This window comes from Mesoplodon mirus, assembly GCF_964341445.2.
Source record: "Mesoplodon mirus genome assembly, chromosome: 15".
Classification (NCBI taxonomy): Eukaryota; Metazoa; Chordata; class Mammalia; order Artiodactyla; family Ziphiidae; genus Mesoplodon; species Mesoplodon mirus.
The window spans coordinates 48770245-48782633 of NC_138991.1; the positions used below are offsets into that span (position 1 = coordinate 48770245).

Below are 12389 nucleotides of genomic sequence, written 5' to 3' on the forward strand. Positions count from 1 at the left end.
TTGGAGCCAATTAAATAACATTCTAAACCACTTTAGCTAACAAAAATTACCGAGAGCTTGTTTAAAAAGCAGACTTGCAGACCCCACCCTTTGCAACTTCAAGTCATGAAATCTAGGTTCTACCATAACTCTATAGATAGTCACTACATGTGGTCAAGGATTCTTTTTTTTTTCAACACTATATTATTTAACCTTTATTTTTTTAAATATCTTTGTTGGAGTATAATTGCTTTACAATGGTGTGTTAGTTTCTGCTGTATAACAAAGTGAATCAGCTATACATATACATATATCCCCATATCTCCCCCCTCTTGCGTCTCCCTCCCACCCTCCCCATCCCACCCCTCTAGGTGGTCACAAAGCACCGAGCTGATCTCCCTGTGCTATGCGGCTGCTTCCCACTAGCTATCAGTTTTACATTTGGTAGTGTATATATGTCCATGCCAGTCTCTCACTTCGTCCCAGCTTACCCTTCCCCCTCCCCGTGTCCTCAGGTCCATTCTCTACGTCTGCATCTTTATTTCTGTCCTGATTCTTTCATTATTTTATTTGTTTTTGTCCCCAGATTTAAGGTTGGAAAGGGAGAGAAAGGCATGCTCAAGGTGTCTCTTACCTGCAATGGTCCCAAGCTCCTGCAGGACAGAGCTGGACCACTCGGTGGGCCCCCCAAACACAACTTCTGCCTTCCTCTTAAACTCTGCCAAGACGTGGGTGCTGCAGAGCAGGGTCCCAATTCTGGCCACCACCACCCTGGTTATGAGGGAGGATGTAGTGTGAGCCTGGGAGACTCTCCAGCCAAAAAAAGATATTCAGAAGGTTTCAGCACCAAAAACATGATCCAGCTAATCTCACTCCCTATTTTAGCCCAGAAAGGTTGCAAAGCATGAGGAAGCAGAGAACATCTTGCTGAATCAATGAACGAACGAACCAATCAATCATTGGCTATTTTGCACACTAGTGTTTTGGTTACCTGAATTCTGAGATCTTTATAAGTGAGATTTCGGTGATGTTCATGGCACACAGGGCTGCACCAAGTCCTACTAAGTGGAAGCTCTTCAGATCCTGGACACTATAGCCTGAATCCTCCAGGAACCCTTGCAGAATGGATTTAGCCTATAAAAATGTGGGAGGATAGGAAATGAACTATCCAGGGATGATCAAGACCCCAAGGTCTGAGGGGATAACGGAGCCAGCCTCCTGACTGATCGCCCACCCTACTCCTCCGAACATACCCCCCGCTCCAAATCATCCCAGCCACTCATCCAGGTTAGCCTCCTGAAGGTCCTGCTTCTACAGAGTATGTCCCCTGATCTATGGAGGCATCTTTAGGCTGTGAAGCTCTTGTATCCTTCACCAATATTAAAGACACCTATACCTTGTGTCTGTATCTGCTGGCTTATTCCCTTCACCACTCATGACCTTCACATAGTTTGGTCATTTAAGTTCTTCTGCATCAGGATCCAGACTTTTCCAGCAACTGTTTTCACAACTTTCTGACAAAACCTTGTCATTTTCTGCCTTTGCACCTTTACTCAAGTCAGTGCCTCCATCTGAAATGCCCTTCCTGCATTCCCAACTGTTAAAATCCGACCATCCTTTTATTTGGGAGTTCAAGTCAAATGTTACCTTTGTGAAATCTACCCTGAAAGAGGTTTGCCTCTCACTCTTCAATGCCAGGGAGTAGTACATTAACTCCTTTGGCATTAAAAAACCACACAGGAATCTCTTCAACGAGCTTTTATTTAGGGGCTGATGTGTAGTGTAGGGTCCCTGTAATTTTAGTATAGTGACCATTCATTATTCATGACTTTCCCTGGAGAGCCAGACCGCCTACTCTCTCACTTCATGTGGTTCAATTGGAGCTAACTGCATTCTGAGTTCCAGAGGTGATGCTATGGCCTAGTCCTGGTCAGTCAGTTTGTCTCCTAGCCTGGCTGCAGTGACTGGTTCTAGATTAGGCATGTGATCCAGTCAAAACAAACCAGGACTTTGGTTGGAGCAATTAGAAGAGAAGAGCTTTCTTTACTGTGGACTGGACCTTGGAAGGACAAACACCTGAATCTGCTAGAACTCAACACATGGAAAGAAACTGCCTCTGGGGACTTCCCTGGTTGCACAGTGGTTAAGAATCTGCCTGCTAATGCAGGGGACGTGGGTTCAATCCTTGGTACGGGAAGATCCCACATGCCACGGAGCAACTAAGCCTGTGCACCACAACTACTGAGCCCGCGTGCCACAACTACTGAAGCCCGTGTGCCTAGAGGCCGTGCTCCGCAAGAAGAGAAGCCACCACAATGAGAAGCCACCACAATGAGAAGCCCGTGCACCGCAACGAAGAGGAGCCCCTCTCACTGCAACTAGAGAAAGCCCACGCACAGCAACGAAGACCGAATGCAGCCAAAAATAAAATAAATAAATAAATTTATTTTTTAAAAAAAGAAAAGAAAGAAAGAAACTGCCTCTGAACAAAGCCCACACAAAGGAAAGCAGGGTCAAAAATTGGTGTGAGATCGATTCCTGACAGTAGTGTTGAAGCCCCTGGATCCAGCCATACCTTAATTCCACCCTTGACCTTCTCAGTTATGGGAGTCAATTCCATTCTTGTTCAAGCCACTTTTAGTTGGGTTTTCTGTCACTTGTAACTGGATTAACCCTGATTAATTTGATCCAGATATGTTGGACCTGAGGAAGGACCCAAGTCAATCTCTTGAAGATGAGCTATATAATTGTCTGGCTCCTCAGGGCTCATGGAGGCAGATGCAGAAGATTACAAAAGAGCCAGAGCTCACAAGGCAAAGATAGGGAAGAGACCTCCAAGGACGAACATCTCCTGAATGGAAGTGAGGGTCACAGGGATACAGTGAATCTTCCCATCTCCCTTTAATGTCAGTCCATCCCATCACACACTATAGATCACTCCAGTGTTAAGAAAAAGTATTGGCAAAGATTGTGAAATGCTGCAATGGGATTCCACTTTTCATGTGGCTGTTGTCTCTCTATCCCTCAGGTCTGTTTAAATGCTACCTGCTCAGAGAAGACTTCCTGGGTTCCCCCATCCCAAGTAGCTTCCCTCCCCACTATTTCCATGAGCACCTTGTCCATTTTCTGGGCTTATCACTTATCAAAATTTATTAAATGTTTCACCTTGGTCACTCAACTTTTCATCTGTATCACCCAGTAGAATCTCCAAAGACAAAGACCATATCCAGCTAGTTCACTCGGGCAACCCTAGTACCTGATACAATGCCTGGCCCATATCAGGGTACTTTGGGAATAATAAGTACTTTTTGAATGAATGAATGAACATCTGAATGAGTGAGCTATAGAAGTTGTAGGCAATATATACTCCTTCAAAATGGCATCAGATTATTGCCATCATGTGACGGACTGGCTTCAGAGAGATTTCCCATGTCTCTGCAAACTGGACTGGTCAGTGTCTTCATGAAGTTTCCCCTCAATGATTACAAAGCTCCCAGGTACTGTAAGTGAATTTCAGTAACACAATGTTTAGATTTAAATGTCTTTGAATGGCAATGTGCATCTAAAATAATAATAGCTAATATTTATTGAATGCTTACTGTATGCCAACACTGTTTTGACCATTTACACATACTGTCTCATCTAATCCTCACAAACACCCCTAGGAAGTAAATATTAATATTATCTCTATTTCACAGATGAGGAAACTGAGGCACAGAGAGGTTAAGTAACTATGCCAAGGTTACACAGCAGTAGATAATGGTTCTAGGATTACAACCTGGGCAGTCTGACTTCAGAGCCAGTGAAGATGTTTGGGGATCAAGGAAAGATGGAGATTCAAGTTAGCTTTTGAACTTTTCTTATTAAGTCTTCATAATCAGGTTTCACTCATTGACTCATAGCAATCTGTGCCCCCCAACCATCAGGCATGCCCATTTTAAAATGAAAGTGCAAAAATACAATTCAAATAAAATTACTTTGAAGATGTGATATTAAATTGTCCTCACCACTGGAACCTGGAAAATGCAAGCTCAGCCTGCAAGGTGATAAGCTAAAATATATTTCCTTGAGTGACTGGAGCACTTTATCTGTAATGATTCCAAGACAATTAATACCAACACTTTTAGGCAATATTAACCACTGAAAAGTGAAGAGCTGTAAGATTTCAATCTCTCTGTTCATCCCTCTGGCTTCTGTAATAGTTTTTTTTCCCTTTATATTGGTTTTTAAGCTGAACTATCTGTTAATGTAGTTCCGCCAGGTCTGACTATTAATCTAGAAACATGCATTTAAGCGTTTGATGGGGAGCTAAAGTTGAGGAACTGACTGCAGATGATATTTGCAAATGTTGGTTTTCATATCCTCTTCAAACATATTGATAAATCTCACTGCCATCCATGGGAACTGAAAATTGGTAAAAAGGGAAAGAGATACTCTAGTTTCTAAGTTGGATATATTTTTCTGTTTTCTCCCAGACTGCGAATAGAATGATTTTAATATTGGAAGTGTGATGTGGCACTTCTCAAACCAGTCAAAACCAGTTTTAGTGTCCCGGAACCCCAGAATTGTAGAATGTCAGGGTAGAAGGAACTGCAGACTTGGGGGTCCAACCCCCTCACCTTGCAAGTGAGGAAGGTGTTAAACTGCCAGAGAGGGAGTGTGACGATGACAATATGCTGATGACAACAATGAAGACAACTAATTTTTGTTGACTACTATGTCGCAGGCACTGTTCACCATATTTAACATGTATTAACTCAATCCTTATGGCCAGGACCTCCATGGTACCTAACTCCAGGGGGGCACAATTCACACCATGTTCTATTTGAATAGTGCCACCCAGAGTCATGTGACATGGCAATCCTGATTACAAAAAGCTCATGAGAGTAGGGGACATGCCTTGGTTTTGCTTGCCCAGCATCCATTCTCCCTTTGATAACACCATGCTTTTCCTTTGGTGAACCACCTGTGCTCATTTCCTCTTGCTATTGTAACAAATTACCACGAACTTAGTGGCCTGAAACAACACGGATATATTCTTTTACAGTTCTGGGGGTCTTAAGTCCTAAAATGGGTCAGCAAGATGTGTTCTTTCCGGAGGCTCTAGAGAGAATTCATTTCCCTGTCTGTTTTAGCTTCTAGAGGCTGACTGAACTCCTTGACTCAGAGTCCCATCTTCCATCTTCAAAACCAGTAGCACTGCACCTTCAAATCTCTCAGTGTGTCCTTTGTCCCTCTGCTTCCACTGTCACATCACCTTCTGTACCTGTGGTCCTTTCTAAGGACCCTTGTGATTATGTTGGGCCCACCAGGATCATCTCCCATCTCAAGACCCTTAACCTAATCACATCTGCAAAGTCCCTTTTGCCACATAAGGTAACATAGTCACAGGCTCCAGGGATGAGGATGTGGACATCTTTGGGGATCGTTATGACACACACATTCCCCATCCTCAGTTCATATGGTCCTGGTGAGATGGATTCCACTCCCTGGTGCATGCCAGGCCAACCCACATATTCTAATCCTGACCAGATAGTTTAGGGCTGGGCAATTGCCTGATTGGAGTCAATGCTGGGACTGTTTCAAAAATTAATGAGAAAGGGGCACTTTTTTCTGGGGTTGCTAATTACATGATACATAAGCCTAGTGCTGAAAACAACAGCTGAGGGAGGGCTGCCTGAGAATGAAGTCAACACAGAGCAACTAAGACTCCCCTTTCTAGCAATACAGTGGATTAACTTCCCTCCCAGTTGAAACAACTAAATTCTGGACAGAACTTCTTCTTTAGCCCGTGAAGAAATAACTGACACAGGAATCACCCTCTCACCATGAAGTGAACAAAGTATATGAAACAACTGTATTTACACACTGGACAACAGGGAGCACAGGCCTATAATCCTGCAAGAAGGAAGACAAATCAGGTGAGCCCCACAATTGCCCTTGCTCTCTGCCCAGAGGCAGCTTCCAGGCTATGGAGCAGGAAAGGGAACCCCAAAAAGCCCAGTGGTCAGGCTGAGTTGAGGATACAGAGATCCAAGTTCAGAGAGGCCAGGGATCCTATAACGTGTTGGGCAAAGTACTGGAGAGGAAGAAACTGCACGGAGAGAGAGAGAGCGAGCTCCAGAAATCTGCAAAGAGGTCTTCTCAAGTCTGGCTGAGTGCTGATCACATGCAAGGAATGAAACTCCACATAAATATCAAAAAAGGCATCAGAAAGCAATTCTCAGAGCTCACATGGAGCTGGAAAGAGTTCACATTCCCACCAGCCAGAAAGAAGAAGTCCTGAAATACACGGAGCATTGGACAGAGTCCTCAGAAGAATCATGTCTCAGTGATGGGGATAAATTAACCACAGAATAAAGCTCAGTCTAGACTCACCCTTATAATGCTCAAAGGGAAGCCTCAAAATGATCATACTGATCTAAAAGTAATTTAAGTGTATGCCAGAACAAAGCCCAGTACTCTTTAAAGGAGTACCACTAAATTGGGTGGGTGCTCAAAGATGTAAAATTTACAATGCCCATCAGCCCGTCAAAATTACTAGACTTGCAAATAAGAAAATACGACCCATAACTACGGGAAAAATTAACTAACAGAAAGAGTCTCAGAAATGACAATTATGATGGAATTAGCAGGAAAGGTTTTTAAAACTACTATTATAAATACTATTAAGTATGTTCTAGGATGTAAAGGAAAATATACACAAAATTAAGACAGAAGTAGAATATTTGAAAGATCCAGCAACATCTACTTACCTGCCCTGGGGTCCACTCTGTCTGCTGGCTGAGGGAAGCCACAGTGTCGATGGAGCTGAGATCCAACTGCTTGAGCTCGCTCTCAGTAAGAGCCAGAACAATGCGCCCCAGGGAGACGAGATGGTACTCTCTCCAGTACGAAGGCGTGTCCCAAACCTTCAGGTGAAAAAAAAAAGCCAGATTAGACTGACCATTACTGACAGTATTTGAAACAGACACAGGGTAAATTTCTTTAATATATAAACTTCTCTTAGAAACCAAGAAGAAAACGATGACTACATCTATTATTTTTTTAACAGACAAAAGACATGAACAGGAAATTCACAAAAGAAGAAATAAACATATGGGAAAAGTTCAGTCTCAGGCACAATTAAAGAAATGTATGTTAACAACAATCAAAGAATACTAAATTGGCTGAGCATATGGACAGGGAGTAAAGAGAATTGGAAAGATATGGGGTACAGGATACCCTCATTTGCTGGTGTTGAGAATGTAAATCAGTACATGCTTTTTAGAGGGGAATCTGGCTACGTGCGTCAAAAGCTTTTAAAATATTTAAACTCTTTGACTCAGAAATTCCATCTCTGGGAATCTAGCCTAAGTAAATAATAAGACAAGTGGCCAAAGAAATATGTATAAATATGCACCTTGAGGCCTTAAAAAAATAAACAATCTAAAAGTCTACCAACTGGTTAAATAAATAAAAACCAGCCATAAAGTGAAGTATTATATAGCTATTTAAAATACTGATATAGATTTATATTTCTGATATATAAAAATATGCACTATACACTGTTGGTGTGGACAGCAAGCTATTGAATAGGAGGTGACTGTGATGCTATATTTTGTAGCATATATACGTATGTATGAAATATATAAATATATTTTACACACATACACAGAAGTCTGGGAAGCTTCAGATGAACATACCAAAATATTAACAAGCGCTTACCTCTGGGTAAAAGATTATGACTGATTTTCTTCTTTATTATTTTCTGACTTTTCTACAATAAACTTGGATTACTCATATAAAAAATTATCATTTTAAGGAATTTAATGTCTTAACCCCACAAGGGTAACTATACAGTCCACAACCATCCTAATAGCTGAAAGAAGCCACTCAAAGTGATCTTTATAAAGATGGCAAATTACTTCTAGTCCTCTTTTTATTCATTTCTGCTCTGTTTTCAGGTGAATCTGCAACAGATTCTGAGAAAACCTCCTGCAAGCAGCAGTGGGGTTCTCCGAGTGGAGAAAGAAAAGGCACAATTCCTGGAAACCACCTCAGTCAGAGGCACCAGAGCATCCACGGAATTTGATTTACTGAGCATACCTTAGATGCCAAGACACATCTCATTCCCGGCCAGAGCCCTAAGAGGGAGGAGCTAGAAATCTCTCCGGTGCGGAGATCACAGCTATGGCTCTGAACGGATGCAGTGAGATTTCAACAAGATGACCCGGGCTTCCCTGGCGGCGCAGTGGTTGAGAGTCCGCCTGCCGATGCAGGGGACGCGGGTTCATGCCCCGGTCCGGGAAGATCCCACATGCCGCGGAGCGGCTGGGCCCGTGAGCCATGGCCGCTGGGCCTGTGCGTCCGGAGCCTGTGCTCGGCAGCAGGAGAGGCCGCAACAGTGAGAGGCCCGCGTAACGCAAAAAAATAAAAATAAATTAAAAAAAAGATGACCCAAGTGAAAGTGAAAGAGAGGGGTCTGTGCACAGCAGGGCTGGGACCCTGTGTTGGGTTTCCTTCTGTGAGTGCTTCCTCCCTGAGGTGGGCTTCACCTGTACTGCCTTCTCCTTCAGGGTCCTCAGCTGAGCTGGGCTGAAGCTCCTGACGGCCCCCAGCAGCTCCACGCTCCTGAGGAACGCATCGTCCCCCAGGCAGATCAGGCCCTCGGGGGCCCAGCAGGCGTTGGCTTCGGCCAGCTTGATGATGTCACTGGAGGAGGGAGCCGAGACTCCATGGCAACCTGAGGAATGGGCGACATGGGGAAGGAACAGAGGAAAGAGAATTTCAGGAAATGTGAGTCTGTTTCTTTATTGAAATGAGTAATGCTGTTCTCCAATCGGATTGATCCATGAGAAATAGTGTAGGGTAGAAACTGAGCTCAGGGACTCAGGGACCAGTTTGAATCCCACTTGTGCCATTTCTTCCTAATGAAATCATGGAAATGCCAACTTTTTGCAAAGCCACAAGCACACACACAGTAGGAGCTTTGCATTATTATGACTGGACTGCTAATTGCCTTGAGAGCAATAGGAGGTGGTGGTGAACAGTTCTGGCTTTAGATTCAAATCCAAAGCTATTTAACCCCTCTGTGCCTCAGATTCCTAGTCTCAGATTCCTAGTCTATAAAATGAGTATAAAATTACCTCATAGAATTTTTGTGAGGACTAAATGTGTTATTATTTATAAAGCACTTAGAACAGTGCCAGGTATACAGTAAGTACTCAATACGTGTTAGCCATTTTTATTATATGGGCTACCTGCCATAGCCACCCCATGCATTTGAGTTTGCAACCCAGAGTTAAGGCTTCCAGAATTATCCTATCTAAGTGTGGAAAGGGAAGATGATTTGCCCTCCATAAAAATCTTGGTGGAGGCTATGGCCTTCCCATCCCAGGACAGAGGAGAAATGGGTCTCTTACATTTTCCTTGGCAACAGGAGAAACCCATCCATATCAGTCCTGGGTAAGCTGAACCATACCTAGTCAAACCACTTTCTCAGCAACACACAAATGAGATATTGTCTTTGCTGGCCCAGATGTGCCCAACCTGAGAGAAAACCTTTGCCTTAAGAGCAATCCTGGGTTTCTTATCTTAGGAGCTGACAACCCCTGATGCTGACAGACTCACCAGAGCCACCCGGGGCTGGGCATTTCCCAAGCCTGTGGCCACGCCCCTTTCACTGCATCTTAAATGGAAATTCACTGGACTCTAATCAAGAGGCAGAACTGGACCAGGTCAAAGGTACATGTCTGGTCCTCAAACATCTTTATCACAAACCACTTGGAGGAGACAAAAGACCCATCTCTCCTAGACTCCCTTTGCCCCACTTTCCAATGAAAGCAGGATTCAGTGAAAGTACAGAATTAGAGAACAGAATGGTTTAAAAGTACAGCAGGGGGACTTCCCTAGTGGCGCGGTGGTTGAGAGTCCGCCTGCCGATGTAGGGGACACGGGTTCGTGCCCCGGTCTGGGAAGATCCCACATGCCGCGGAGCGGCTGGGCCCGTGAGCCATGGCCGCTGAGCCTGCGTGTCCGGAGCCTGTGCTCCACAACGGGAGAGGCCCGCGTACCGCAAAAAAAAAAAAAAAAAAAGTACAGCAGGGACTTGGTCTTATCACTCTGTATTCCTGGGGCTTAGAATAGGGCCTGACACATAGTAGGTATTCAGGAAATATTCATTGAATGAATCAACACATACAAAAATTAACTAAAATGAAACCAAGTAGTAATTCTGCTAATGACTATAAGCACAGCAGTAATTAATACCCAGAACCAACTAAAGAAAACTCCAATTAAGCACTGGAGCTAAGCGCATCCTCCCCCAAGGGCGGAAAGTCTTACTTTCACGTATCCCCAGGCAGAGAGTAGGAGCGCAGCGATATGACAACCGGACTGCTAGGCAGCAAGGACCGTACCGGCTAGTGGTGAACATCACCTTCTTTGGGTTCAATTCCAAGAGCTTCCATTGACTAACTCTGAGACTTTGGCCAAATCTCTTAATCTCTCTAAACCTCATTCTCCTTTGTTAAATGGGAGAAAGCATACTGCCCACCCCATAGACAGAGGTGAGGATGAGACAATGCACGGAGAGGCGACGACCCAAGGTGAACATCAGTCCGATCATGACATTTCCGTGCTCGATGCCACCATGAAACCCCACCTTAGGGTCTCCTCTACAAGGAGATAAGACCCCACTCCAGCCACACTGCCCCTCATTCCTCCTTCCTCCCCCACTCCTGTCACACTCCTTCTGCCCAGAAGACTCTACCTTCAGGTCCCCACTGGGCCCACTCCCACACTGCCTTGGGTCTTTTCTTAAACATCACCTTAGTGAGCCCTTCCTTAACTGTGTTCTCCTTTCAAATGACAGCCCCACATCCCAAACTCCCTGACTCCTGTCCTTTGCTTTATTTTCTTTCTTGATACTCATCACACAACATACTACGTACTTCACTTATGTCTGTAATTTATGGTCTGGCTACCCCCAACCCCATCTGAAAGTAAGCTCTATGAGGGCAGGGGTTTTTGTTTTGTTCACACAGTCAGTGCTCAAAAATTATTTGTTGCAGGAAAGAAAGTAAGCACAGATTACTTTTATTATTACAATTATTCTTGGGTCTGGTTAACTTTGTCCCCTCCTGCCTGGCACAAGTCTGCACTCAGTAGGTGCACAATAATACTTGTAATCATATCTAATACTTACTGAGCATTTCCTACATGCCAGGCACTGTTGTGTACATGTTTATAAGTTTAAAACCCACCAACCTGCACGATAATCTAATGAGGTAGGGATTTTCATTATCCCCATTTTACCGAGGATAAAACCCAAGGCACAGAGAGGTTAAAGAGCTTACCCAAAGTCACACAGCCCATAAGTGGCAGCCCTGGGATCCAAATCCAGTCAGCCTGGCCCCAGCACGGCAATTCACAGCCACACAGCCATTTTGGTCCTTAAATCAATTGTTTTGAAATGTTTGTTGCACATGTTCACCCATTAAACCTACTGGCCTGGGTAAGGAGTGCAAGATGTGATTCCAAATCACTTTACAAAGATGTAATTCTGGGCTTCCCTGGTGGCTCAGGGGTTAAGAATCTGCCTGCCAATGTAGGGGACATGGGTTCGAGCCCTGGCCCGGGAAGATCCCACATGCCCGGGAGCAACTAAGCCCATGAGCCACAACTACTGAGCCTGGGCTCTAGAGCCCGTGCTCTGCAGCAAGAGAAGCCACGACAATGAGAAGCCCGCGCACCACAAGAAGAGTAGCCCCTGCTTGCCTCAACTAGAGAAAGCCCATGCGTGGCAATGAAGACCCAACACAGCCAAAAAAAAAAAAAAAAAAGAATAAATAAATTTATTTTTTTAAAAAAGATGTAATTCTATGTCCTGTGGATTTTTGCTACTCTACTGCTTTGCAAACATTGCATCCAGTCCCCTGGACAAGGAGTCCTCTTGAAGCCAGGGACTTTTAACCAAAACACTGCTGCCATGACACGGCCTCAGATACCCCCAGAAACACTCACCAGGGCTGCGGTCAGAGCTGGGGCTCTCCTCACTGCTGTTCCGAACAGATTCAAAGACAGCCTGGAGGAATTCTTTGGGGGGCAAAGTCCCAGCCATCTTGGAAGCTGTTTGCTGAAGGATGTCAGGAAACTGTGCAGGGCAGCGAAGATGAAAGAGGAGGAATGAATAATAATTAAAGCACGTGAAACAGAGACTTAAATCAGAATGTAAACTGGAACACTGCTTCACTGCCTCCATTGCTTTTTTTCTTTATACAGGCATATGTCGTTTCATTGCACTTCGCTTTACTGCGCTTGCAGATACTGCATTTTTTATATATTGAAGGTTTGTGGCAACTCTGTGATAAGCAAATCTATTGGCACCATTTTGCCAACATTTGCTCATTTCATGTCTCTGTGTCACA

At 44.2% G+C, this 12389-nt stretch overlaps 1 protein-coding gene across 1 annotated transcript in view; it reads right to left on the reverse strand.

Annotated features, from left to right (window-relative positions):
• OTOA (otoancorin) overlaps positions 1-12389 on the reverse strand; it is a gene marked incomplete at both ends in the record, with an annotated part of 60139 nt that overhangs the window by 6173 nt on the left and 41577 nt on the right. The window contains 5 exons of the mRNA XM_082645369.1: positions 614-750; positions 971-1113; positions 6735-6890; positions 8517-8704; positions 11986-12115. Of these exons, the coding sequence (XP_082501495.1) occupies positions 614-750; positions 971-1113; positions 6735-6890; positions 8517-8704; positions 11986-12115 (754 nt within the window). The remainder of the gene's footprint in view (positions 1-613; positions 751-970; positions 1114-6734; positions 6891-8516; positions 8705-11985; positions 12116-12389) is intronic.